At 48.9% G+C, this 27,967-nt stretch overlaps 2 protein-coding genes and 1 non-coding gene across 3 annotated transcripts in view; 2 read left to right on the plus strand and 1 right to left on the minus strand.

Annotated features, from left to right (window-relative positions):
• Window positions 1–387: 387 nt before the first annotated feature.
• On the minus strand, window positions 388–3,887 carry GDF7 (growth differentiation factor 7). The gene is made up of 2 exons (XM_088519623.1): window positions 3,557–3,887; window positions 388–1,355 (listed from the first exon to the last, which is right to left on the minus strand). The coding sequence occupies exons 1-2, from the start codon at window positions 3,885–3,887 to the stop codon at window positions 433–435; spliced, it is 1,254 nt and encodes a 417-aa protein (XP_088375749.1). The 3' UTR covers window positions 388–432.
• Window positions 3,888–20,125: 16,238 nt separating this feature from the next.
• Window positions 20,126–20,207, plus strand: TRNAS-AGA (transfer RNA serine (anticodon AGA)). Its single transcript has one exon. It is a non-coding gene; the product is annotated as a tRNA-Ser (tRNA).
• A 78-nt stretch (window positions 20,208–20,285) lies between these two features.
• HS1BP3 (HCLS1 binding protein 3) overlaps window positions 20,286–27,967 on the plus strand; it is a 48,358-nt gene continuing 40,676 nt past the window's right edge. The window contains exons 1-2 of the mRNA XM_088519636.1: window positions 20,286–20,357; window positions 25,879–26,044. Coding sequence (XP_088375762.1) covers window positions 20,317–20,357; window positions 25,879–26,044 — 207 coding nt within the window. The 5' untranslated portion in view covers window positions 20,286–20,316. The remainder of the gene's footprint in view (window positions 20,358–25,878; window positions 26,045–27,967) is intronic.

Consider the following 27,967-nt stretch of genomic DNA (forward strand, 5'->3'; position numbering starts at 1 on the left):
CGACTGAGCTCTGGAAACGAGGAGGGTCTGACTGAGGCGGGACACAGAGCGGCTACCCCATGGTGGGAACGGGCCAGGCAGCGCGATGGGGCAGGCAGCCCCACCGCGGTGCCTGACCCTCGTCTGAGCCCTGGGAAACCTGGCGCAGGTGCCAGAGTCTCTCTTTCTTTGGGAAAACCCTGGGCAGGGGAACAAGCTACGTCCTCGCTACCAGTGGGAAGGGTTAGCAGTGCCCAGATGCTGCTGCTGGCTCTGCTTTTGCTTGAAGGCTGGAGGTGCTGTATGGAGACGGGAGCAGCACAGGGTTTTTGGAAAGGCACACACCAAAATGTGCTCTCTCTATATATATAATATATATATATTTATATATATAAAATAGGACTGGGCTGTTAGAGAGTGTTTGGGGAGGGGAAGGGAAAGCCACCAAAATTGCTACCTGCAGCCACAGGTCTCCACAACCATGTCCTCGTACTGTTTGTAAACCACGTTGTTGCCGGAGTCTATGTAGAGGATGCTGATGGGGCTGAGCTTGGAGGGCACGCAGCAGCTCGGCGGGGTGGACTCGGGGTCCATGGAGTTCATCAGCGTCTGGATGATGGCGTGGTTGGTGGGCTCCAGGTGGGAGCGCAGGGGGAAGTCGCACACCCCCTCGCAGTGATACGCCTCGTAATCCAGGGGGGCGATTATCCAGTCGTCCCAGCCCAGCTCCTTGAAATTCACATGCAGGGGCTTCCTGCTGCAGCGGGTCTTCGCCTTCTTCCCATGGCCTTTGCCCCCGGAGCGGGCGGCGATGGTGGTCCGTCTCCTCCTCCGCTTGGAGTGCGCCTCCCGGATGGGATCAGGGGGCTCCAGGAGCGGGGGGCTGCCCAGGGCCTTGATCTTATCCCGGATCTCCTTGAAGAGGTTCTCCTTCCTCTGCGTGCGGGAGAAGGCGACGAGCAGGGCTCTCTCGTGGGGCTGCGGCCGGGGCTTGCTGAAGCCCAGCTGCCGGGGGGGTAGGAGCCGCCCCGACTGATCCGACACGATCCGCAGCAGGAAGCACAGCAGCTTTCCTGAGGGCGATTTCTCCTTCCGATCCCGCAGGGCTTCCCACACATCAAACACCTCCCATGTGGAGGAGCCAGTGTCCAAAGCGTCCGCAGCCCGGGAGTCCAACAGCCGGGGCTCCTCGCCGTCCCGGCCGGGGCAGGTGGAGAGCAGGAGGTGGTGGAAGGTGCCTTCGGGGGACAGGGCCAAGCTCCTGTTCTCGGGGAGGGAGCGCAGGACCCGCAGCTCCGCGCTCGTCACCTCCTCCGCCTCGGGCAGGCTGGAGATGTCGAAGAGGTACCGCTGCTCGAGCGCGGACAGGGAGGCATCTGGCGGAGATAAAGCAAAAAAGCAACGAAATAAAGAGAAAAGAAAGAGTTAAAAGAAAAAAAAACAGCAGGCTGAAGCCAAGCTCTCATCACAGAGGCGCACGGGACACAGGCAAACGGGGTGATCATCGCCTTGCAGCAGGGCATGTTGAGCATCCCAGTGGGGACAGGCAGGCTGTGTGTCCAGCACTCAGGAAAGTCACCCTGGCTGCAGACATGGAAAAAAAATGAGGAGGGGGGACCGTGTCTGGGGGGAATCACTCCAGGCAGGTGACTTCTTAACACTCTGCCCTGTGTCCTGAAGGTGGCTTTACTGTCACTGATCTTCTGCTCTTCTCTTTTCTTCCCTCCACCTTCCACCAAGTAAAATGCTGCAAAAAACATTCTGTTCCTGCGCAGGCAGATGCGGGTGCACACACTGGGGATGCACACACTGCTCCGCAGGACCTGACAGAGACACTCTTCAAAGAATCGATCCACTATTTTTGGTGGATCCAAAACCCCAGCAGAAACAGCAGCAGTTTCTGTCACTAATTAAATATACTGGCTGTGATTTAAAACACAGAAAAAGGGGAAGAGGAGATGAATGAGTTCTGGAATGGCTGGTAATTATTTTTCCCTCTCTCACAACAAATCTCATCTGGGAATATCACAAGTTTTGTTTCAGTGTCCAGGCATGGCATTTCCCCCAACATGTGAGGAGCAACAGTCATCGCGGTGCCGTTTCCCGGGGAGCCCTTCCCGTGGGCATCGGCTCCACTCGCGCCACCCTCCCAGCCTTCCTGCTGGGAAGCATTTCTCCTCCGGTCATTTATTATTATTATTTTTAAAGCAGATCTAAAATTCCTGAGAGGGGCAGATAAGGAGATGCCTTTGAAGAGCTCATCTGGTTTCGTTTTACTCTCAAACGCCCAGAGCCCGCGCACAGCTTTTCCCAAGCCCCGCACAGGGCAGTGCCCGTCGGGGCATCCCATCTCATCTCACCTCATCTCATCCCATCCCATCCCATCCCATCCCATCCCATCCCATCCCATCCCATCCCATCTCATCCCATCTCATCTCAGCGCGGCGTTCGCCGCTGTCCGGGGCCGTTTCCCACCCGCCGCAGCAGCAGCGGCCCCGTCTCCGCGGAGCGCGGCAGGGCCGGGGGCTGCGGAGGCTCCCGCCGGCCGCGGCTCCTCGCCCTGGCAGCGGTGGGATCGGGAGCCTCCTTTCCCTTTTAAACGATGGAGTTTTCCCTTTTTTAATTAATATATTTATTTACCACCCGCCCCCCCCCCCCCCCAGGAGAGGGAGCATCGCCGCGAGGATGCCCCGTAGGTATCACCGGTGGGAAGGGTCGGCTGCGGAGGGAAGCGGCGCCGCTCCGCGCTGGGCTCGCAGCGCTGCCCCCGGCCCCGCTCCGCGCCCGGACCCCGCGATCCGCCGACCTCCGCGCCTCCGAGCGCCCTGTCCCGTCCCGTCCCGTCCCATCCTGCAGCCCGGACCCAACCTCGCTGCTCGGTCACAGCTCTGGCTATTCCCAGCACCAGCCCCAAGCTCACTCCCATCCTAAAGCGCAGCCCTAGCTGCATCAGCTCCATCCCCAAGACCAACTCCATGCACAGCCCCAGGACATCCCTAAACCCTGCACACCATCCCAGCCTCAGCCCCATCCCCATGGACAGCACTGAGCTCACTCTCAAACATCCCGTCTCCATCGCTGCCCCTGTCTCCATCTCCGTGTGCTTCTCCATGCTCAGCTTCACGTCCATGCCAAAACCCATTCCCGTGCCCAAACCCACGCAGTCTGAGCCCCATCCTCATCCCCACGCTCAAACCCCTGCACTCTGAGCCTCATCCCCATGCTCAAACCCACGCACAGCTCCATCCTTCTCCATGAAGAGCCCAATCCCTCTGCATGGAAAGTCTAAAGCCCATCTCGATGCAGAGCCTCATCCCTCTCCATGCACAACCCCATGCCCATCTCCGTGCGAAGTCCCACGTCCATCTCCACGCAAACTCCTAAGACCCTCTCCAGGCAAAGTTCCGTGTCCCTCTCCGTGCACAGCCCATCCCTCTCCGCGTACAGCCCCGTGCCCATCTCCGCGCACAGCCCCGTGCCCATCTCCTCCCACAGCCCCGTCCCTCTCCGCGCCGGTCCCGCCGGGGCCGCCCGCCCGGTCTCGGCGGCGCCCGGGGGCTGCGCGCGCCGCACTCACCGCTGCGCGCCCGCTCCGCGAAGCCCGTCACCGTGTCGGCGCGGCGGGCGGCGCCGCGGCGGGCGGCCAGGCGCTGGTAGAGGGCCACCATGTAGTGGTGCGGCACCACGGTGCCGTTGCGGAGCGCCCCGTCCCGCGGCGGCGGCGGGGAGGAGAAGAAGGGGGAGGCGGCGGACGAAGAGGAGGAGGAGGAGGAGGAGGCGGAGGAAGGCGCGGCGCGGCGGGCAGCGGCGGCCGGCGGGCCGCGCACGGCGGCGGCCTCCAGCCCGCGGCGGAGGCGGCAGGCGCCGAGCAGGCAGAGGCAGAGGGCGGCGGCGGCGCGGAGGCGCATGGCGGCGGCGCGGAGCTCGGCGCTGTGCGGCGCCGCCCGCTCCCCGCCCGCTTTTGAACATCGTCTTCGCCGCCGCCGCCGCCGCCGCCCGCGCCGCGCAGCGCCCCCTGCCGCCCGCCGCGCCCCGCGGAGCCGCCCGCGCGCCGCGACACCCCGCCCGAGCCTCCGGCCGCCCCTCCGTCCGTGGGCCCGTCCGTCCGAGTCTCCGTCCGTCCGTCCATCCATCCCTCCTTCCAGCCATCCATCCCTCCAGCCATGCAACCATCCATCCTTCCCTCCACCTACCCCTCCATCCATCCATTCATCCATCCATCCATCCATCCTTCCGTCTGTCCTTCCATCCATCCCTCCGTCCATCCATCCATCCATCCCTCCATCCATCCATCCATCCATCCCTCCATCCATTTACCTCTCCATCCATCCATCCATCCATCCATCCATCCATCCATCCATCCATCCTTCCATCCAACCCTCCAGCCATTCATCCATCCCTCTATCCATCCATCCAACCCTCTATCTGATCCTCCATCCCTCCCTCCATCCCACCACCCATCTCTCCATCTGTCTTTCTGTTCATCCCTCCATCCATCCATCCCTCTATCCATCCATCCGTCCCTCTGTCCATTCATCCCTCCCTCCATCCCACTCTCTCTCCTTCCAATCCTCCATGTATCCATCCCTCCATTCATCCCTCCATCCCTCTCTCCATCCCTCCATCTATCCACCTACCAGGGCCTTTGTTCCCAGCTGAGACCCCGCTGCCCTTGTCGCAGTGCTTGCCTCAGGGGTCCCTTCCCCTGGGGGGTCACTTTCCCTGGGGGGACACCTGCACCCCTGTTTTTGGGAGACACCTCCATCCTTTGGAAGGGCACCCTCAGCCCTATTTCAGGAGGACATCTCTGACCCCTGGGAGGGGCACCCCGGCCCCTATTATGGGGGCCACCTCTGTCCTTGGTTGGGTGCTCCTATGTCTATTTTGGGGGATCCATCCCCATTTTGGGGATCCTCCAACCCTATTTTGGGGGGGATACTTTGTGGCATCTGCACCCCTGTTTTGGGGAGACACCTCCAAACCCTGGTGGGGCACCCTACCCCTTATTTCAATAGTGGTGGTGGGCAATTCTCTCCTTTCCTCTACTTTGGGAGGAAGGGGCCACCTCCTCCACAGATTGGAGATACTCCCCATCCTTATTTCAAACTGGGGGGCCCCCACCCTGGTTTCGGATCGCGGATCCCCAGTCAGTATTGGGGAGGGGGCACCTCCTCCCCTGCGTTGGAGGGGAGGGAGCATCACCCTGTATTGGAGAGGGGACCCCCACACCTGGTTGGGAGGGGACATCCCCACCCTTATTTTGGGAGCCCTCATCCCATATTGGATGTCCGAGCGCCCTCCCGCTGGCCACGGGACCCCGTCCCGGCGCGCTGGCCGGAGCGAGCGGCGCAGCGGGGCAGCCGTGGGGGGGGCCGTGCCCAGCGCCGCTCTCTGCCCTGGTAATTCCTCCTCTGGAGACCGAAAACGAAGGAAAACAAAGCGCCAGCCGGGCTGCGGGCTAATGTTTTCCCTTGCACGGAGGGTTTCCTTGGTAAAATTCAGATGTTTCCTTGGGTCTCGATTAAAATAACAAAGTGGAGTATTTACTAGGATGTTATTTCAAGTCTCTTAAGTCCCTGGTTATGTCTGTTGCGATTTCTCCGCAAATACAAAAACAAGTGCTGCGATGATTTATTTGAAGGAATGTAGGTGTTTCGCCAAGACAAACACGTCTTTTTTTCTCCTCTCCCCCCAAAAAACAATCGCTTCTCATGAGCGTTTGTCACCGCGGCCTCTCGCGGTTCTTTGGGCTGTAAGTTTGCAGGTGCCTCGTCACCGTGCGGCGCGCGGGCTCTTCACGACAGCCAGCAGACGTGCTCGGTACGTGTGCCCGGGGACACGGTGCCGGGGACATCGCTGCCCCTGCTGGATCCGCTCATCCTGGGCCGTTCATACGTCTTGCCCGCTGTGGACGCAGCACTTGCATGGGGCGGGCTGCAGGGACAGCGTTTGCATAGGGGGTTGTGGGGCTGTTGCCTTCCCTGTCCTGTAATTCACGACTGCCGGGAGCCTGATGCTCTTCAGAAGCTAAAGGCCACCTAGAAAAGCATCTGTCAAGACCTGCCACCCTTGGTGTCCCCAGGAGGGGGATGCCAGGACCCCTGCCAGGTGCTGCACAGCATCGGGGCAGGCTGCACCGGGGCTCCCCGCTCCCTTTGTGCCCTGCAGATGCTGCAGCAGCGCTTCCCTCCCCATGCTCCCGACGGCAGGAGCGAAAGGGTCCGCGCTGGGAAGGACTGATGGGACGGGAAGGATCCTGGGCTTCAGACAAGCCTGCACATCAGCCCCCAGGGCTTCATGTTGAAGTTTCTCCTGCCTTGGTTGCCTCCTGGTGCAGCCCCTGCCGTGGGGAGCTGTCCAAGAAGCAAATTTCAAAGTCAAAGAAGTCACTGCCTGCCCTGTCCTGCGGCCAGCCCAGTCTCTGTGCAGGTACCTCCTTGATCGTGCAGATTGTGTGTGGGTACCCATTGCAAACAAGGAGCCCTGCATTTAAGGGGATTTCAGATCAGTCACTAGGCTCATTCCTTCTATGTTTTAAAAATTAAAATAATATGGAAAGAACAGCCAGACAGATTGTACCCAGTTTTCTTTTTTCCCTCCAATTTTCCCATCCTCCAGACAGTCCTTCCTCTCAGCCCCTGGCATCAGCACCAGAGCCCCGGGGGATGCCACCCAACAGGGCTGAGCAGCAGGTTCCTCCAGAGCAGCTTGCACCACGTTGCCTCCTCCCTGTGCAGCTGCCCTTGTGTTCAATCCACGTCCAAACAGTTTTTCTGAAGACGCAAACACAGGCACACGCGAACACTCCCAGCCCGCAACCCAAGCGGCACCCACACCGGGCTCGCACCGGCACACGTGCCCACGGCAGCACCTCTCACACGCAAACCCAGACCCTGCACAGCTGTGCCAAAGATGGGCACGAAGCCCTGCAGCCCATCCTCTCCCTCGCACACTCCCGAGGTGCACAAGCGCAGCCTTTCCCATCTGTTCTGCATTGCAGCTTCGTCTAAACCCTTTTGGGCTTTCTTGGATTTCCATCAGCCCAGCCCTGTCCAGCTGCAGGACCTTCCCAAGCTGTCATAAACCCGAGGAGCCCGGAGCGACGCTTGCTGCCCCCGGCGCCCCTTGCTGCTCCGAGGACGGGCTCCGGGCTCGACGAGTGCAAACCTTTTGCGCGTAATTTCACATTGGCAAAACGCCACCTTCTACCAGCCCCTTTCCAAAACCAAATTAGCAGGCTGCTGCAGCAGCAGAAATTGGAGAGGAAAGGCTGCAGTTTTATTTTACAACTCAATTAGCAAGTTTATGCAGAAAAAAACATGCATTTAAGCAAGGGAGGTTTTTTGTTCATTTGACTTCACCACCCAAGGGACTTGTTCCACTTGGGAGCACTCCCATGACCATGGAGGCAAGCGATCTGCTCCAGCCAGTGGTAGCCTCCTCCCACACAGTGACACTGGCTCTGGTCCCGTTTACTGACCCCGTCTCTCCTTTCTCTTGCACACACTAGTCCTGATAACCCTAGAAACACAATCCTGGGACTGTCTCATTGCCCCGTTCCCAAATATTTAATGACCTGAAAGTCTTCCAGAACATAAGGTGAAGATGAAGGGCTGCATTTGCCTCAAGTTTTTCCCTAAGAACCTGCCCCTGGTAACAAGAAGCCAATGATCCTATGCTAGGGATGGATCCTGACTCCATGGGTTATCTCCATTTAACAACCTTGACAGATGGCTCTGTGTTAACCGTGATCACTCCCTTCATCAGGACATGTTCTGACCACATTTTTGGAAGGAGGGGGCAAACTCACTCAGCCCATGTTTTTAGTGGGAACATTTTGGGATGCTGGGTTCCTTCATCAGAATTCCTTCCTGATGTAGGAATCATCCCCACCTTGCTGATGTCCCCTTTGTTGCAGATTCCTCTCCTATTCCCCTGAACAGCCCTGCTTAGCTCTCCTCCATTACTCATGGTAGCTTATGGAGCGTGGAGTAGATGCCAATTTCACTTCTAGGGTTCCATGGCTGAGTCCTGGGCAGGGTGAACCCTTCTCCTGTGGCAGCATCCCCTTGCAAACCATGGGCAAATTTATGGTGAAACAATATATATATATATGTATATATATATACTGCATATATATATATATATATGTATATACGCACAAAGAAAAAAGCTCCTCCATGCTTTTAAAAGTGAGGTGTTTTGGGCTGTTTCCATCAGTGGGGCTCAAGTAAGTTTGCAAGTCTCCAGAAAGTTCACAGAGGTGAAAGTTTGATGCTAGTGGTTATTTGGAAGAATATGTTTTCATATAGTGACCACACAGGAAGCCTCTTGTGGCTTCACTTAAAAAAAGTCTTCTAGATGGCTACAAGTGACGGCAAGGCCAGCTCAGCTAGTAACCAAGCAACAGCATAGTTTTCCTTCCAAATCTTCCAGCAGCTCCTTCCAACGCTTAAAGCGAAGCCAAGCTGAATTCCTTCTGATTGTCTACATGGGGATAGCCAGGGAAGATAAGACAAATCAAGGTACAAGTCAAAGCATGTAACATCAGATGCTTTCAAAACTCGCAGGACTGCCTTCCTTCGGGCCTGGAGACCTCCCATCACTGCAGTCTGGACATCTAAAGCAATGCTCGTTTAACATCACTTTCTGTTTGAATGATGTGCTCTAGCTATGGGACGGGAGACTTACAGAAATGCTTTGCTTGAAGAGTTCAACTCTCTTGGAAACATCTAAGCTTCTTAGATTAGACTTTCCAATCCCATCGGGGATAATTGTCCTATTCAGCAGCTGATATACAAGGATTGACATGAGCCACCTCAAGATCGTAAGTCAAAATGCAGTTGAACACTCAAACAATTTTAAGCTATCTGCTTTTCAGAAAGTGCAGGGTCAGTAAATAATTTGTCAATGCAACAAACCATGAAGGGGGCGAAGTGTCATTATGGTGGGACTAGGCTAGCATCAGGTTGGTGGGGGCAGGATTCACCTTATTTCATTTTGTCTTCTTCCAGCTAATCATCTTCCTCCTAGTTATAGTTAATAGAGAGAGAGAAGCACCTCTGCAAAGCGAGTCCCACAGTGTTAACCAAATAGCACAGCCCAGAGCTCTTACAGCAGCTTTGATATTCCCACACAGAAAGCACCTCAACTGCCTCCCCGCTTCCAGCAGTCCCCAGTGAAACCCCACTGGGAAGAAGTGCTCTCCCACCACTCCAATAGGAGCACAGGAATAGCCATAGCACTTGAGACCAGCCTCCCAGCCCAGTATCACCCAGTAACAGCCAAGCCCGATTTGGCCAACCACTGCACTGGGAGGACGGACCTGGGTGGTAAAGACCTGGCACCTGCAGACCTACTCCTGACCCCTCCTCCTGTTATGTGTCCAGGCAGAACATGGCCCAGCTCCCGGGGTGCTGTTGGGAGCACGTCACGCTGTTTTGTTGGGCTTCCTCTGCTCAGTGGTTCCTTATTTGAACCTCTTTCACCTTTCACTTCCAACTTCCACCCCGTCCCCTTTCCTATTTGCCCAAAGTTATTGCACCGCTCTCTAGTTTTTGTTCTCCAACCCCTTGCTCTTTATGGAGACTCCTCAGCCTTGTTAAGGGGCATTAATGAGTCCCAAAGGGAAGACCTGGCTGGAACAGTGTCAGCAAGTGGGTACCTAAGGAAGGGTAAGAAAGGGACATCCTACACAATACTTTCCCCCATCTTTCCCAGTTCCCAGCTATTTCCAAAAGATCTCTGCTGTTCCATCTCCCCAGCCTCCCCAAGCTAGCAGTGCTTACAGCTGTCTCGTTGGGCTCAGCTCTTTGTTCTGGGAGACAGTGAATTTCTCCCTACCAAAAATCAAGCCCTTTGCTCTCTGTCCCAAAACTAAGTCTGAACATTAAGCCCAATTCTATCACACTCCTAACATTCAAGATACAGACATGCATAGCTATGAACATAGGGAGAATGTGACTGGGTTTTTTTTTTGTTTGTTTTAAGTGCATTTCCCATCCTTTGGCACTGTTTGTTCCTTGTCAGAAAGCTACCTTTTCTCTTTCATTCACTCAAATTCTCTTTAATCCCATGCTCTTATTTTCAGCAAAAGACCAGCTGAATGGAGATACATCGGCTAAACTCTGAAGTCCTCAAGGTCAGACCAATAATTCACTGCAATGACAGGGGTCTGGTAAAGAAAACTTTACACCTGAGAACAGATTTCCCTCCTTTTTGGGTAATAATATCTTGGAAAAACGTTTCCTCAGTAGTTACTGTTTGTTTGTTTTTTCAGGAGAGGTAAGTTGAGGCACATGGAGAGGCAGAGCAGACCTGATCCTGGCCAATACTCCTGCCTGCCTACAGCTATGCTGGGCTCTGATGATGAGGAGGAGATGTGGAGGAAGGTGGGATTTGGATGAAAAAAGGATGCAGTCCAATGTCCTGCTTGCTTGGAGCTTTCCATGGTCTGGACCACTTCTACCAAAGATGATGACTTGCGGACCTTCTTGTATGTCTGAACAGCATGTCTGAGCAGCTCAGTGAACTACTTTTTGCTGCCATGGCATCTTCTGTGTCCAGTTTTGTACTTTAACCCCATGACTTCTGCTTTCCTTTTCCATTTCACTTTTTCCATCTTTTTTATAGACATGTCATGCCTTGGACCTATTTCTCTTTCAGCCGTTGCGTATCATGAGAAGACTAGTTGAGGAGAGACCCCTCCTCTCATAGGGCCACCCCTTCCCCACCTCAGCAGACCTGCTGTGTTACTCCGCGGGACCGAGGAGCTACAGAAACCCCAAAGCTGCTCTTAGGCAATGCCTGGCCTCGCAGGTAGGGCTATCCCAGCTAACTCCCAGGGCAGGAGCACCATCTCCTGGTCAAGGCCTTGATAGCAGCTAGCCTCCTCCGGGGCACAGACGAAGCGTGGAAGGCACTAGGTAGGCTGGAAAAAGCTCATGATTTATGTGGACACGTTATCTTTTGTAGCATACTGTCAGAGTAGGTTTTGAATGTGTAAGGATGTGTTGAATGTGCAACATCAGCCATTACATAGTTTCCTCTATAGCTATACCAAAGGGTTGTCAATCTTCTTTTGCATTCCTCTACCCGTCTCAAAGATCCTTCAAATTAATAGAAAGATCAACTTAGATCCCTTTTAAGGCTTCTTTTCATGACCAGTTTTTACTATAAAAATCAGAATAAGGCTTTTAACCCCTATATCTCTGCCTAAGAGGGTGCAATGAATATTATGAAGAGAAATATGGAATGTATTGAATCCCAACCCATTTCTGAGGTAAGGTAGTGATCTCTGGGCAGTCACAGTTGTGTCTACACAACTACAGCTTTTATAGAGCTTGCCAGTTGGTGTGGGTTGTTTTGACATTGGTATTAAGGTAATACTCAATTCTACCTCTATTTGATGCAGGCAAATGCCCACTTTGCCCTCCATCATGACTGCTCCTACTCACTGAACACTCACATACAGGTTCGGGCACCTGACAGAAACTCAGCTGCTTAAACATGGGCATCTGGTGCCATTTGAGAGACCCCAGATCCTCACTATAGGTTAATTTCCATCCTTGTGCAGGCATATCTATTTCCTGATAGAGTCTAGGTAAGGGAAAGTACCTTCCAAGTGATCAGTTTTCCATGATTCCTGGATCTCCCTTTGAACTTCCCAGTTAAGCACAGTCCGGTTCACCTTAGTGTGTATTGCTTGGACAGCATTCATCACTCTGGTCTTGTAACTACTGCTTTGAACACCTGCACACAGCCTGCTTTCAGCAAAGGCTCTAGATAAATGAAGGGAGAGTGGATACAACTGGTTGTAGGACCAGCTAGGGTAATGAGGTCTCTTGAGGAAGTCATCCCTTTCTGCAAAACCTCCAACGCTCATACTGTATCCTCTAGTCGTTACTGTTTTGTAATGAGCGTGATAAGGAAGCAGGTAGAATAGATTCATGTCTACAATGTAAACGTGAGATGTGGAAGATGCCATCAGCTGTAACACTCTTAGCTCCAGTGACTGTGCTGACTTAGTATTCAGCTACTGCCACAGGTGCTTATAGATCTAATGCACATATGGGTACCAACAGGGTGACAGCCAGGTCTCAGGATGGGAAGTGCAATCCTTTTGGCTTGACTCAGCTTGACTCACTGTAAATTAAGATGTATTTAGGATCCAAGAAACCATCCTGCAGATAGAAGACATAGCATGGAACCAACTAGAGATCCACAGCACTCTGGGGCAGTGGCAGATGGGAAACACCGAGATGTCTCCAATGGCACTAGATCACAGGCAAACAGCTGAATGGAGGCCTGAACACCTGAGGTAGTTGCTAGTCTCCCTTTATAGCTACTGGAGGAAAATAAGCACTTTTAGGGCACAATTTACCTCTTCTTAAAGTAAGCACCTGAAACAGCTCAGAATAATTGTGTCCCAGAAACATTCTTTTCTCCCTTGACTACAAAGCAAGTCTACCTGATCAACATAGAGGAAGATGCTGAGTGATCAATATCTAATGTTATGAGAGATTAATCACACCCTCTGTAGCTAGACAGGAAATTGTTATTGCTTTATAACACCTTTACTATTTTAATCAGAAATGTCTTCAGTGATAATACTGATAACAGAGAAGCCCGTGAGTGTAACCCTGGAAGCAAGAAGTCATCACCGGTGACCTTCTAAGTGAGAATCAGAGGCTGGGAGAAGATTAATATAAAAACATCTGCTGTAAAAATCCAGTGGGCAAAATTCAGCCCCTGAATCAAATACTATTGATGAGGAGAGACACCTCCTCATGATGAGGAGAGAACCCCAACTCATTACTGCTGTGTAGAAGAGATTGGTTGGCAAGGTGGGCTGCACTGCCTGTGCTGTGGGACAAAGCCATACCTGCAGAGCTCCAGGGACAGCTGGGTGACTCTATCCCGGCTCTCTGTCACTAAGAAACAGTTGGGTGATCATAATCTCCCCCTCCTAACATCTACCAAATTAGTCATCTCATGTTCAAAACACATTAGCAGAGCTAATGTAAACAAGTTTATCAAGAACATGTGATCTACATCCCTTATAATTCCCACAACAACCCCAGCCCTATCCTTCTACACTCCAGAAATGCCTCAATCTCTTCCCATTTTCCCTGATTTCTTCCCCTGCAGCAATGCCTGCACCTCTGCATCCCCTTCCTACAAGCTGGACAACAGGCAGCGTGTGCTGTGTCTGCATGAAGGAGGCACACAGCAAGCTACTTGGCCTACTGGAAAGCCAAACCAAATAGGTATCTGCTGAGTTTCCACTTCAGTCTTTCCCTTAATGGGGCACAAACGTTGGACTGTCATCTATCCAGCTGACAGGTTTTACAACACGTGGAGGAGCTGCAAGTCATCCAGCCTTCTTCCCCTTCTGTTTTATTTGCTTAAAATTGGCAAACAGGTTATTTCAACATTATTAGTTGGGGAGTGGATAGATAGACTGGCAGACACAGGGAATGACAGGCAGACAGAGCATTTGCACAAACCTGCTTTTGTTAGGAAGAGATGATGAAAAATAACACAACACCCTCCCACTTTTTACCCTCTTCCTATTTTCCTCATGAATCCAAATGTTGAAATTGTTCCATCTGGGAGAATTTCAATCAGGTCTAGAATCACTCATAAAGGAAGTGTTCCAGCAATGTCCCTGAAAAGTAACCTAGTTTTAAGAAGAAATCCAGGAGCAAAATCTGGGGCCAGCTCTAGCCCCAGCTCAGACTGGACTGGGACGGGTAAACTTAGGAGCAAAGGGTGATCACACAGGTGATGAACATCCAGGACTCAGCACCAAAGCCAGCCAGCCTGGGACAGGAGCTTTCTTCCAGCGCTACCATACTTACCATGCTGATCCATCCACACTCGTGATTTATTTTCCTCCATGTGCTTGACAGTTTAGCTCCCTGTTCTTCTTGCTGGATGTGTGACGAATCTTTCCCAGGCTCTGCCAGCAGCTTATTGGCCCATAAAACTTAACAGCCATTGAGAATGACCAAACGAAGGGTGCCAGGAGGTTCTCTGCGTCCGTGTTGTCCATTCTGCTGTGAAGCTGGTAGGATTCAATGCTAGTTTAAATAGACCTTGGGCTCTTCCTTATCTCCAGCCAAATAGAGCAGCACGGGCATAAATACCCCCAGAGCTTGTTTAGTAGCAGTGAGGAGACCCAAGATAAAGCCTGGGGAACAGTCTAAGTCAGGTGTGTGTTGCACGTCAAAAACTTGGTGACATATTTGGGATTCTACCTACCTGGAAACTTTTGTGGTTGCTGACTGTTCCTTCATTTTTCCTTGATTTGGGACATTCTTCTTTCACTGTACCCATATAAAGATCTAATTACCCCAAACTGTGCTTTGTCTTTGGGAATAAATTCCATCTTTTGTAGGTGTGTTTTTAATATAAAAAATATAAATATAAATATATATATATAAATATATATATAAATTTGCTGTATTGTAAGGCTTGGCTTTATTAAACTTGGGGAAAAGATGAAATCGCATTTTTTTCTTCTTCAAGAAAAGCTATTGTGAAGCTATTGTGAAGTTTATCCCCAAACTTAACAGAGATGTGGAATTTTAATTAGAGAACTTCAGCAGGAAAAGAAGCAGGTTTATCTTTCAACTGAGATTACCTATGGTTTCTACTAGATTAATCCTGATGTGTGGCTTCTCATATTACAGGCTAATTGTTTAAAAAGGGAAAAAAGTATGAAGCGTAATGAAGAACAGCAATATAATTCTCCTCCCATACCCACAGAATAAATCTACCCTGAGTTTAGGAGGTGTGCAGATTAAAGGGCTGCCTTGACAGGCTATCAACAGCCTTACCACATCATATAACAAGAGTGAACTTTAAATCTCCCAATTTGGCTACCTTTGAAACTCACAGAGAATCCCAGCTCTAATATAAAATCTCCTAGTGGTTCACATCTGGGTTCTGTAATTGTCATCTGAAAACAAATAGGGGTAGAAATGACAAACTGACAGGTCTTCTCACTGGAATCCTATTACCTTATTACAATTTTTCAGTATTTAAATAATATTGTATTTCTCCCAATATGATCTAAGTCTAAAAAACTTTCATATTCAGCTTTTAAATGGTGATTTCATAGCCAATTTATTTTGTTTTTGAACATGCTCCTATGTCCTTGTGTTTTTTTCCATTTTATTTACTATACCCTAAGTAGGGCTCTGATTCCTCTACATCCCACTCACGGTTATGAGCAGAGTCCTTTGCCAGGGATTCAGAATTTGGTGGACAATTCCCCCAGGGCTTGTGAATTCACTGCTGCTTGCCTTGCTAGTTTGGGACAGATCAGAGATCAGAAGCGAATCCAAGAGCTGCCAAGAATCACACGCAGCCCGTGCAGATGCCGGCATCTCGCCTGCTCCGAGAACCGGCCCCTGCACCGTGGTGAGACATAAACACCATCTGTGGGTGCGATCCTGGGGTCAAGCCCCTGCCCTGGTGGAGGGCCCCCATCCCTGCGTGCCCCCACACTGGCTGTTGAGCAGCAGACAGGGATGAATCTATGAGGCTGCAGCGCATTTATGTTGCACTGAACAAACAGATCTGGCCACCAGTCACTCAAGATTTCAACATTTTCCTCCCTACTTTAAGCCTCTGCAGGAAAGGTCAGTGGACAGGTTTGTAGCCCTGTGCTATATCTGTCCCCAGTGCACTCCTCGTGCTGCCCAGGGCCTCCCGTTGCCTGCTCACCTATTTGCCTGCTCATCCTATTTGCCAAGCAGTTGCCAAGGAGGCCATGATCCAGCTTTTAGCTGTCTCACAGGCTTATGACCATAAGCTCTGCAGCATACCACCAGCCTTCAAGCCACCTGGGCTTCTCCAAATCCTTGCAAAACTCTGAAACACATTTGAAATCAGTGCAGCAAGCTTTGGAGTCATGTCTAGCATAGGAGAATACATGTGTTTCTGACCCTTTCTGAGCACTGGGGATGGGGACATTTATGTCTCCAAAGTGATTTCCAAACTTCAACACATCTTTCATGGGATCCTTTCCCACCCAACTCCCACTTGGTGCCCGCCAGCCCTTTTCTTATTGAAGCAGGTGGCTGAGAGAACTCCTTTGGGTTATATTTCTTTGAAATGCTCTTAGTTTAGCTATTGGCAGTAAAGCTGTGTATGAAAAGTAAATATAAATGTCAGTCCTAATGGCGAATGCACTCATATCATTGTCTGGCCTCAGCTTTGTACAAAACTCCAGCATAACCGCAATCAGACTCAGGTTTTGAACGTGTGTTGAGGGTTAGACTGGAGTCAGTGGAATGGCCCATGCCAGTAACTGCCCCCGGGCCTGAGTTCAGGATGGACATTGGGATCCCAAAGAGCTAGACACAGCGAGACGATTGCAATAGCAGCTCTTAGCATTCCATCCCTGGTTATAAATTGTATTTGAGTGCTCTCTAGTGGACAGAAAAATTAATCCAGAAGCAAGAACAACTAATCCTCATCTGCTCTGAGCCAAATTACCCTTATCTGAGCGTCTCATGCATTTGGGTCTGCTATAGCTACATACTGCTCTCCTGTGCTGTGTATCTGGGAGCAGGGAAAGCAGGTGGGTACTATGGAATGAGAGTGCAAACAATTTTTTAGTCCCCAGAAGGGATTTATTAAGGAGGTAGATGACAACGAGGATAACAATTTATTTAGCAGCTACTCCTGGGCCTCTGGGACCCCTCTGCTCCTTGACAGCCTGGCCAGAGCGGGACACCATTGCTCTGAGTCAAAAAGTGCCTGTTTCATAGTGCGGTGACCAGCCATACTGGGAACTTAACTACTTTAATGTGATGAGAAAGTTGTTACCAATCATATGGAAGGCAGCTCACGATGCAGGTCATCATACTGTTTTCTTGAAGGTGCACCCAGATCTTGAGAACCATATTACGGAACCCAAATGTTCAGAAAGTATTCCATAATCATTCAATTTATAAAATTACTGCATTGTAATTGGGATATATCTACATGAGAGATCTGTGTGTCGAGTTCTAAGAATAGCTCATCACATTTTCCTTTTATTTCTAGGCAGTAAAGACAGCTAAAAGATTTTGATGATGATGATGACGACTGCTGAAAAATGCTACGGCAGGGATAGAGGTTATATGAATTTCCCCCTACATTGCTTGTTTAAGACCTGTTTTCTCTGTTACACCTCTGTTCCGGAAAGCTGATTCTTTAGGTTATAAGACTGAGTTCATCTGTCAGCAAGAGCTCCTTTTATATGGGCACTTTCTAATGAAACTTCCACAAATGAAACTCCTTGAACCATCTGCTAAGGTTAATTTACTTGTCTTGTATTCACTCTTCTCTGTCACTTTCTGAAGACATTTGACTGAAATATTATGGGCCCCCTCATCTTTGAATGCCCTCTTCAACTTGTCACAGTTACCTCTGACCTGTCTTAGCCAGCATCTGACCTGACCTTATCTAGTCAGAAATCACGGAGACTCTATTAAGCACCATGCATATCTGCAATAAAAATAACAGGATTGTGTCTGGGAACTTATTCCCAGTTATTAGCAGTGTTCTGACAGAGAGGCATCAGCTATGAATAGTTTAGGCTCCTGAATGTTGACTGCATGAATATGTTTCCATTTGTTAACAGTCCAGGAAGGAAGAGCAAGCAGGAGAAATAGAAAAAAAAAAAGAGAGAAAAAAAAAAAAAAAGGAATGGATCAAAGTAAACCATTTACTACCAACGTTTGAGAATTAAGAGACACAAGGAAGGCCACTAGCCCCGAAGAAAAGAGCTCTGGGGGTTAGAGAGTCCTTTTCTCTCTCTTCAGCTCATACTCAACTGCGTTGAGACAAGAGAGACCTGTACAGTTGAAAGAAGTAACTAGGCACATTCCGGGTATAGGCAGAGAATCAACATTTTCTTAATGATGTTACACTCCTACTAGTTTTGGTTCTTAGGTTTGCGACACATCTACCCCAGGCCTCCAAAAGATGATCAGTTTTGCGAAGAAGTCCCACTGCCACCTACCTGATGGTCCAGGCACAGAGTGTCTGATCAAAACCTATGGGCAGTTCTTTCTATGAGCAAGAGGGGAAAAAACACAGGTCCAGAAGAAACTTTCCACCTAGCATGAAAAACAACTCAGAAATATTATTCTAAACATTCTTCAGTGTTGCTTTTGGAAAAGGCAAGGCTGACTGTCAGCTGTTGCTGGGTCCACCAGGCAGCTCTACCTGCATATGGCAGGTTGGCTTCAGACAGGCTTGGTTTTCATGAACCTTTTATGCTGAGATTCCATCAGAAACTCTCTCTCTTCCCAATTACCAACTGATCAAAGACTTGCTCTTAACAGATGGACTACTTAATTCATTATTTTCTGAGCTTCAGAATTTAGCAATGCAGAGACATTCATTTTATTTTCCACATAAGTGATATTTTTAATTGTATCATGTGGACTATGGCTTTGTTAAAAAAAAAAAAAAAAGAATAAAAGCCAGGTATTCCAGGATTATAGAATGATTGAGGTTGGAAGGGACCTTTGGAGACCATCCAGTTCAAATCCCTGCTCCAGCAGGGACACCTACAGCAAGTGGCACAGGGTTTTGAAGATATCCAGAGAGGAGACTCCACAACCTCTCTGGGCAGCCTGTTCCAGGGCTCTATTAACCTCACAGGTAATGTTTTGTTCCCCAAGAACAATGAGGCAAATGTGATTTGTGAGCAAATCTCAAAAAAAAGGGCAACTTTCTTCCACACATACTAACACAGCACACGTAGTCTTGCAAGGCCAAAGGCAGAGCCCAGGAGCAGTGCTGGCTCTGAGCAGAGATGTCCATGTGGGAGAAGGGTCCCTGTTTTTGTGGCATCCAAGCAGTGGTTCTTCACACTTGTGCATCCACCTGAAGACCAGAGCGGTACATCTTTGCAACTGGGCATATAACTGCTGAGGAAACACTTGTGCTTTTGGTAACTCTACACCGGGGCTTTCTAACCTTCGCTATGCTGAGCAGTAGCTCCATGAGGACAAGCCACATCTTAAAAGCGGAGCATTTTGGTGGACCATGGCAGTACTGCCAAGTGCAGCTCCTACACAAGGAAGGTTGTAGCTAGAGAAGCAGCAGGCTGTGGTATCTACACTCAGTCTAGCAAAAGGTGTCCAACAGCAGTAGTAAATGAGAAGCAACAAGGATGATTTAGGAAAGAGCTCTACCGCGTTGTATGAAATCGAGTTTGCTTTGCCCCTGAGAAGTCACAAGAATTTGAATCTCCTCTCTCCTTGTTTCACAGGAAACAGAATAACTGATCGGACTTCATGCCTCCCATGATTTTAGAGGCTTCCAGAATATTCCCAACCCCTTCATCTGTTTCTCTCCAGAAGGAAAAGTCCTAATCCAGTTATCAGGTCATCATCGGGAAGCTGCCTCAGTCCTGGGGCATCACTGGTGGTCATGGCACAGGCACCGCGCTCCCTCGCCTTCGCGTGCACACAAATACTGTGTTAGCTGCTATTTCCTTTCCTCTTCCTTTTCTTCTCCTCCCCAGCCTTTCCGTAGATTTTTGCTTTGATATCGAGTCACGAACAGTAAATAGCAGGAAAGTGTGTCCTGAATGAAGCTGTTTTTTCCTCCATGTAGAAGAACCCGTGTGGGTTCCCCGCAGGGCCTGTGGGTGCTGTGAGTGCAGCAGCAGCAGTAACTGTGCACGCAAGGTGGTTCCCTTCCGAAATGAAGCTTTGGGGACGCGTCTGCACTTCTGAGCGACCCGATTTCCAAGGAACAAGAGGTTCCTGTTATTTCCGTGTGGAAACACAGCCAGGCTGGGGCGGGCGCTGGCACAGTGTGTGCTGGGGCCGGGGCAAAGGTCTGCCCTGCGATTGCTGCAGAGACAAAACTGCTGCACTGTGGACAAGGCAGCCGGCAGCCAGAACGGTTCGGGATTATTTTTATTAAAGTTAATGCTGCACAGCGCTCTTGCACTAATTATTTCGGGCAAATGCAGTAGGGGAATCGGTGTGGCCCATTTCCACACAGGAGGAGGATGTATGTTTCTTTTAGAGAATAAGGGACATGCTTTTATCTGTTAGGAATAAAGAAGAAAACAAAAATAAGGGAAAAAAATCTGGGTTTCCTTGCCAAAGTATTACACAGCGGTGTAGTCGTGGCCGAGTGGTTAAGGCGATGGACTAGAAATCCATTGGGGTCTCCCCGCGCAGGTTCGAATCCTGCCGACTACGGCCGGGCCTTTCGTTTTCGCTCCCGCCGCGCTCCCTTTTCAGGCCGATCCGCCCCAGAGGCGAGCGAACATCCGGCGGGCGGGCCGTGCCGGGCCGGGGCAGCGGCGCCATGCAGCACAGCCCGGCGCCCGCCGTGCTCGTCACCACCAGGTAACGCGGCCGCGGCGGCGGCTTCGCCACACGGGAGCCGCGGCGGCGGCCCCGCCGAAACCAGCGCCCGTGGGGGCCGGGCAGGGCGAAAACACGTCGGCCACAACCTCCCCCCTGCGCGTTTGGCTGTTGTTTTCTCTTAAAAAAACCCCTAGATTTAGTTATTTATTTTTTGTTAGTTTTCGTGGCGAAGTCGCGGGTTTGCAGCGTGAGGGAGGAAAGTGAGGGTGTCTGGAAGGGCGCCAGTGCCCTCGCTTGCCGACGGAGGGTTCCTGGGGTTACGTTTGTTTTGTTTGCTCTTTGTAAATGTTGTAGGTGGGTCAGAGTTAATGAAATCCCGCCTTAAGAGTGGAAAAATAAAGCACAGAAAACGGGCTTAAAAGCCCCAAGGATCGGGTGAAATCAGCTGCTCCCGATCTCGTGCGTTCCCGATGCCATGGCCAGCGGTTCCCGCTGTGCCTGGATGTGTGCAGAAACGCTGCTTTTGGGTGTTTTTAAGCTGTGGAAACGTGTTTTCCTACATTCAGTGAACGGCGCTCCAAGGAAGCGCTTGTGGCTTTTATAGGGAAGTGACTTATTTATTTATTTTTTTCCTGGAGTTGTTTGAGACCACGTGATCCCCGTTGGTCTTAACGTGAGCGACCGTAACGCTGGATCACGCGGTCTCGAGTCGCGTTCCCGACTCCTGGGACGTGAGTGGAGCCAACCTGCTCCCGTCGCGTTGTCGTTCCCGTGGCCTCAGAGCAGCTGCTCCCATCCAGGGCGCTCCGTGCTGTGCCAGGGCCCCTGGAAGCTTCGCCCTGAGCCTTCAAACGCACCCAGCCTAACTCACGTCTGCACTTTTTGGAGCTACTTCATGCTAGGTTCTCCCCCTGGAAATCTCCGTTTTACTTTTCAGCTGGAAAACTTTGCCCCTGGAAAACTATCTTGCCAGCAATGCAGGGATAAAATTAGATGTATGTATGTCTGCAGGTGAAAGGCTTTGGCAAGTGCATTGATTTTTTTTTTTTTAGTTTGTGAGACAAAATAACTGTACAGTTGTGTTGGGAAGTTGAACGACTGTTTTCCATGCACACGCAACCCTGTAGTAGTTTCTCTGGTCACTGCATGTACATCCATAATTTTCTTTTCCCTCTTAGCACTCGTTGCTGTCTTGACCAGTCAGTACAGAAAGCACCTTGATTCAAGTGCAGAAAGGCCCCACATTATGCAACTCAAAAGACAGGATGAAAACCTGAGAGTCTTCCATGGAGTGTGGAAACGGGTCCGTTCAGCTGAGCTGTGCGTAACCTGCCTCCTCTTTGCCGTGCTGGTCCTGCAGGAGCTGGTAGTGCAGAGGTGTTGGTGCTTCAGCAGAGCTCCTGTGAACGGCCTTGCCATGTTCAGGTGAAGCAACTGAAGGAGGACACGTGCTTTAGTGTCCCTTGAACCTCGGAGTGTACCTTAGAGATACATGAAATGGAATTAAATAAGGAGTTGAAGCAATAAACCTATGTGTCCAGTATCAATAGCCAGCTTTCTCTCTCTCTTTTTTTTTTAAGCTACAAATGTAGGGAGATTGTGCATGCTGCAAAAAATGGAGCAAATGACACTGATTTGGTATTTGTAGCTGCTGCTTCCGTTTGGTAATGGCAGTTATAGGGTAGAAAGAATTAAGACTCTGGGGTGTTGCTTATTTGGTAGCTGAAGCACTGCAAGAACCGGAGCGTGCCTTGGATATTATTTGTCTGAGCTTCCTTGCTGATTTTTCTTGGTTTAGAATCATAATTTCCTATTAAGGAATAATAAAATCATAGTCCTGTAGCAGTGGCAGAGATGGGAGTGATAGATGTGATGTGAAGGAAATGAGGCTGAAACCCATCAGGAGGTGTATGGCAAATAAATAAACAAAAATATGGCTATTCCTTCTCCTTCTGCAGCTTTCCCAGTGCAGACATTTTAGCTGAAACTTAACAATTTAAAAATAAAAAGCAGTGGCATAGGTAAGGCTCTTAACTTCGTGACATTTTTAGGACTCTGATACAGTGGCACTTAAAGTTAGATGGTCTTGGTATGTTTGAACCTGCTGGATGCTTTAAGCTAAATGAGGCTGTTAAGTTGCCGCATTTCTTCTAATAATCAACTATTACATATTATATAGCAAATAATCTTCATGTGGAATTGGGAGGCCAGAAAGGATGTCTTGCTGGTGATTTTATTTTATTTTATTTTATTTTATTTTATTTTATTTTATTTTATTTTATTTTATTTTATTTTATTTTATTTTATCTTATTTTGTCTTACTTTATCTTATTTTATTTTTTATCTCAGAGGTGAAAAGCAGAAGAATTTGTACTTACACCCTGCCTACAGCTGCATTAACAGGAATGACAGTCGCTCCCGACTGCCAGCTGACACACTTGTTCACTGACTGTCATAGCTGCAGTCACAACTTTTGAGTGACTAAACATCTGGAGGGCATTTTTGCTGCTATAGATACATCCCAAATGACCCCACATCCAGCTATCTTGCTGGCAGCTGTCCTTTTAGCCTGTACTTTGGCTGCTGCTGAAGGACACGACTGTCACTTACTTCAGGGTTCAACAGGCCCTTGTGCAAAACACAGGCCGTATTGCCTATATTTTTTAAAGATACTAATGTATTTGTACATATATGCTATTGAGTCTGCTTTTCTGTCCTGGCAGCGTGTGTAACTGGGAACAAAATTTGCTCTGTTAGTGCAAAGATAAGTCCCTGATTGTCCAGAAAATGAGAGCAGAAGTTGAGCAAGACAGAGTGACGTGTACATACCTAGTATAAAATCTTGGTGACAGTGAAGCTATTGTTAGAGCTCTAATGTTCTAAACATGGTTTGCAAAGAGGATTGGGTAAAAAATTGGGCCTGTGCCCTTGATTGTTGCCATTTGATTTATTGAGAACTCTCTAGATATTCTGTTAAAGTAATGCTTAATTAGTTTTTTATTGAAGATTCAGAGGTTGCCTTCTTGGGAAAACTCAAGTTTCAAAAGAACTTGTCGAGTTTTGACATGATGAGAAATGTATTTTGAAACTTTCTTTGAAACTGCATTTTTTAAAACCTCTTTAGAGTTTATTTCAAGCCCATAGGCCTAATGTACCCAAAGGTGAAAGGAATTCTTTGCTAATGATTGTAAATGTCTTAAGGAAGATGTGAGAATTCCAAAAGGTACCTCTGTGATCCACAGAAAGTCCAGGGAAGGAGGGATTTGACATTCCTAATAACTCAAAGATTTTAAAAAAATATAAGCAGAAAAGAAACGTTTAATGAAAAGGAAACTGATTTTTCAACAGCGCCTTCTGATTTCATTAAAAACTGTTCATTCACATATAGGAAGGAAGCACTTAGAGATGCATTCAGAGAATATTTAATGCTCTGGATGATAAACTTCTTCCTACTTCTGGGAGAGTATTTGGCCTCCCTAAGAGCGCTGGTAGAAGGGCTGTGGTTTGGCACGGTCATAACTCTGGGGAAAACATCACTAATCGGGTTTGGTTTCCAGCGCACTGAAACAGTTTATTTTGGTAGACATATTGTTCTCTTCTGCCACAAAAACATCTGCTCATTCATACCCTTGGCGCGTAAATCATATGATACCGTCTTGGCATTCCTCTCCCAGGAATGCCACCGCTAATTCCTTGGGTAGGAACCCAGAGGGGAGGTGAATGCACAACTCAGTGAATGTAAAAGTGGCAGGAGAAGAAAACACACTGGGTCTCTCATGGAGGAGCAGCTCTTCGTGTACCTCTTACAGCCTTTTAAAGCGGACAGAAAAGAGTATGTTTTAACTTTCTACAGCCAGTCCCTGGGAAGCTGGAGGTGGGTGTAGATCTGTGGTACCTTGCAGGAGTAGGAAGAAGTTTATCATCGGGAGCATTAAATATTCTCTGAATGCATCTCTAAGTGCGTGATGAAGCAAACACACTCCCAACCATTCCCTCTTCCTTCTTGCTTCCTTTCCCCTGCTGCAACCTAAACCACCTTGTGTTACACCTCTCAGAATTGTTGTGTGCCAGGATGTGCAGTGTTTGTCCTGCTTTTGGAACCAAGACAGTACCTCAGTGAAGGATCGTGCTTTGTGTTATTCGATTTTTTTTAGCTTGAGCATCTATATGGTGTCCATTACATGCAGTAGCATCGTGACTGTGCCCTCCGTTCCCACCTGTAAAGTGCAAGTAACACTAAGACCACTAACACTAATACTCTTAAGATCTGCAAGGCCCTTGGTAGTGTGGTCAGTACTTACAGTAGGTAGATCAGGTAGGGGGCAATCTTATTCTCTTTCCTTACGTATAGTATATTAAATCCAATCCTATAGCAAGCTACCAGTGTATATGGTGGCTTAACTGAGAGCAGGAAGAAGGTCTTCAACTCGGCACTGTCAGCCTCCTTTTCCTCCGAGCACAGAACTGGAGACACTGCAGGCGTTCTTGGATGGAGACTGGTGTCAAATGGAGCGTCTTTTCCATCTAGAACTCTGACCGTTCCTATTTCCTTTTAAAGTAGTAATAATTTCAATGAGATTTTAGTAGATAATTTAAACGTCATTTGAATACTTGGATACACTTGAAACAAAAATCATCCCAATTAAGTTTTGAGGGAGTCTTTATCTTTATCTTACGTTTTTTTTCATCTTGCCTATCCCGTTCGCTTCCAAGCTCTCCTCCAGAGAGCACAGGGAGCCTTTGAGTATTTGGGCATATATATTGGAATGCCCTTTCTCTCCGCATCTGAGGTTTTATCCAGCTCCCAGGTTGGCTCTTGCAAGCCTCCAGCTGTACCTGCATCCAAGCCGGCTCCTTTCTCCAGCCGTTCCTGCAGATTTCTCCTGACAAAAGAGAGGTGGGTGGTGTGAGTTGTGGTGAACAGAGCTCTGCTTCATAGGAAGCCATTGAGAAAGGTTACTGTGATCTCCTGGTCTGCCCTGCTGGGTAGTACAGAATCATGAATTATTCCTTTCTTCAAGAAAACCACCCCATTTTCTGTTTCTGGAGACAGTGAGTTCATGGCATTTTCTCCATCATAGTTTTGTCCACAGTGGCAGATGTTTTGGAATAGAATATAAGAAACAGGCCAAGTCCTTTCCCTTGTTCTGTCTTCCTGACTGCCAGCCCTTAGTTCCAGTCTCGATGCCTCAGTACCTTTGAAAATGTCATCACCAACAAAAGCCTCACAGTGAGCTTGTTTTTGGAGATGCCATTTTTAAGCCCTTGATTAAAAGCAAATTAAGTCTGTTTTTCAGTTTTGATGGCCAAAGTGGTAAGACATGTAAAATACATGCTTAAACCGAATGTGTTCATTGAGGCTATAATTGCACAAAACCAATACACACAATTTCTTCCGTATTCTGGAGCGTGATGTCTGTGCAAACTTGTAACCTTATAGAACAGGAACTGTGTCAGGGGCTTTGCACTGACTTTCTGCAGCTTTGAATTCGATGCTTTGAGAGCATCAGTTAAAAGTCTTTGTATCAGTGCCCAACCTCTGCGTGTCCTTTCCTCCTAGGCAAATTCAGAATACTCACACGGGCCTGGATTTGTCGGTGCCGGATTACCAGGAAGTCCGTGGGAAGATGATGTCTGGCCACGTAGAGTATCACATTGTCGTCGTTACCCGACTGGCTGCCTTCAAATCAGCAAAGCACAAGCCTGAGGATGTGGTTCAGTTTATGGTAAATATTTAATCAGTGCTGTGTTAGAGATCCTTTTTCTTTCTTCCTTCCTTTATTTGTCGTCTTTGATTATTTTGGTCCTGATGTAAGAGATACTTTGTCATCAGCCCACCCATCTCAAGGTCCTTTATGGGACAATGCAATCTGTACCATTCCTTTAATAGCAATATTTACATGTATTAATTGAACTTTTCATTTCAGGAACTCAAGGCAGCATTGGCTGTTTGTTACTGCCTTTAAGGCTTTATGTCCTGCTAGAAAATTAGCTTCTCTAATGTATGTGTAAGTAGTAGGACTGGGCACATGAACATGAAATGTGATATAAATATGCAGTAGTTCACTTGAATGGAAAGGAAGTCACATGGGGAAATAAACTGGTCCCAGCTATAAAAGGGCATTTGGGGGGTTGCTGCATGATTTTAGTTTATACCTGCTTCTTTAATCGGATTGGACAGAGATGGGCATCTGAGTAGGGAGTGTGGAACCACTTTGCAGCCCTGCTTGCTTAGGTTATGCAACGTTTCCCTATTGCTCTATGCGAGAGAACCAAGCTAAAACCAGGTAGTTAATTGGCCTGCTGTCATCTAAACAGAAGAAGTGGGTGAAATCATCTCTATAAAGAGGGGAAAAAGTCCCCACTGTGGCTCAACTGCTTGCTGAGGTTGTCCATTGCTATATCTCTTTTATCTATGTAAGAGGATTTTTATGAAGTTAGTTGCTCTTTGCAGGTGAAATGAACTTTTCTCATTTCTTTTCTGATCAGACCTCCTGACATTTTGCTCTTCCTGAAGAAGCAAACTGTGCTGTCATCTGACAGGAATAACATTTGTCTAATGAGATACATTTTATTTAGCTGACAAAGTCTGATAATGCTAAATAGTTTTGGTATATGACAGTAATTCGAAACTCTGAACTCAGAGGTTGGAAGATGGATGCTTTGCATCAGTTCATTCCACTGAGTCTTTTCTATGTGTATTGCTGGGAGGAGTAGAGGGATTCACCTGTCCCAATTTATCTCTCTGTGAGATGGATATTTTAATCCGAGTCTGTCGCTACTTTTATGGTCAGTGGCAATAAAGGGAACGAGGTGACTCATCCTTTGAAAATGTCTCTCCTCTTTGACAGTAAAGGGAGCTGCAGTCTAAATTTTAGGCATCTGGGGTGGAGGGGCTTCACTCCAGGCTAAAATGTTTAAGGCTCAGTTGAGCTGCCTGCAGCTCTTTGTCTAGGCTATCTGAGCTGCCCTGCAGTTTTACACCTAGATTTGGAAGGTTGTGGGTGTCCTGCAGGTCCTGTGTGATATCTGCCTGCCCCACACAAGTGCCTTGTGCATCCCAAGGCATCTCACATGCCTGTGTTTAGGCAGGTCAGCTGCTCTCTGTGATTAGATGTGTGCAGATGTCTAAGCTCCCATCCCAGTGAGTGCAGTGCTGTTGAGAAGCATGTACCTGAGCAACTGCAGTGTGGGGAAATTCAGTTTGCTAAGTCCCTGGCAGCATTTGAGAAGCCATCAGGTTTCCCAGATGCCTGTACTGGCCTGACAGAGGTTCTGGAAAAAAAAATGTTCTGGAAGGGAACCAGGTGAGGTATCCTAAGCCATCCGAAGTGCCTCTAGGTATGTGTGTTTAGGCAGCTGGTTGAATCCCCCGTGTACCTATTCTGGGGTAAGCCAAGTTGTTCTCACATCTCACCAAAATGCGGTGACTATATCTGGCTAAAAGGAGAGCTGAGATACCTAATGTGCTTGTAGACGTGTACATTTGGGTGACCATCTTAATCTGGAGATAAATCCACACCCTGTGGCCAGTGAGGTGCGTTTCGGCCTCTGCTCTTAGCACCTGACTTTGCCCAGTGCTCTGCTGCGCTGCCCGTGGCCGCAGCCGAGCAGGGAGAGCCTCCCCAGCCAGGCTGCAACCAGGGAAT

The sequence above is a fragment of the Tinamus guttatus genome, unplaced genomic scaffold (genome assembly GCF_059628265.1).
Source record: "Tinamus guttatus ecotype Peru unplaced genomic scaffold, ASM5962826v1 Tinamus_guttatus_pri_ptg000065l, whole genome shotgun sequence".
NCBI classification, from domain to species: domain Eukaryota; kingdom Metazoa; phylum Chordata; class Aves; order Tinamiformes; family Tinamidae; genus Tinamus; species Tinamus guttatus.

What these genes read in the sequence shown, in the direction of transcription:
- GDF7 (XM_088519623.1), bottom strand. Translation starts at nt 3,887, where the DNA reads ATGCGCCTCCGCGCCGCCGCCGCCCTCTGCCTCTGCCTGCTCGGCGCC. An exon ending in CGCGGAGCGGGCGCGCAGCG is followed by an intron (nt 1,356 to 3,556) that starts GTGAGTGCGGCG and finishes TATCTCCGCCAG; the next exon opens with ATGCCTCCCTGTCCGCGCTC.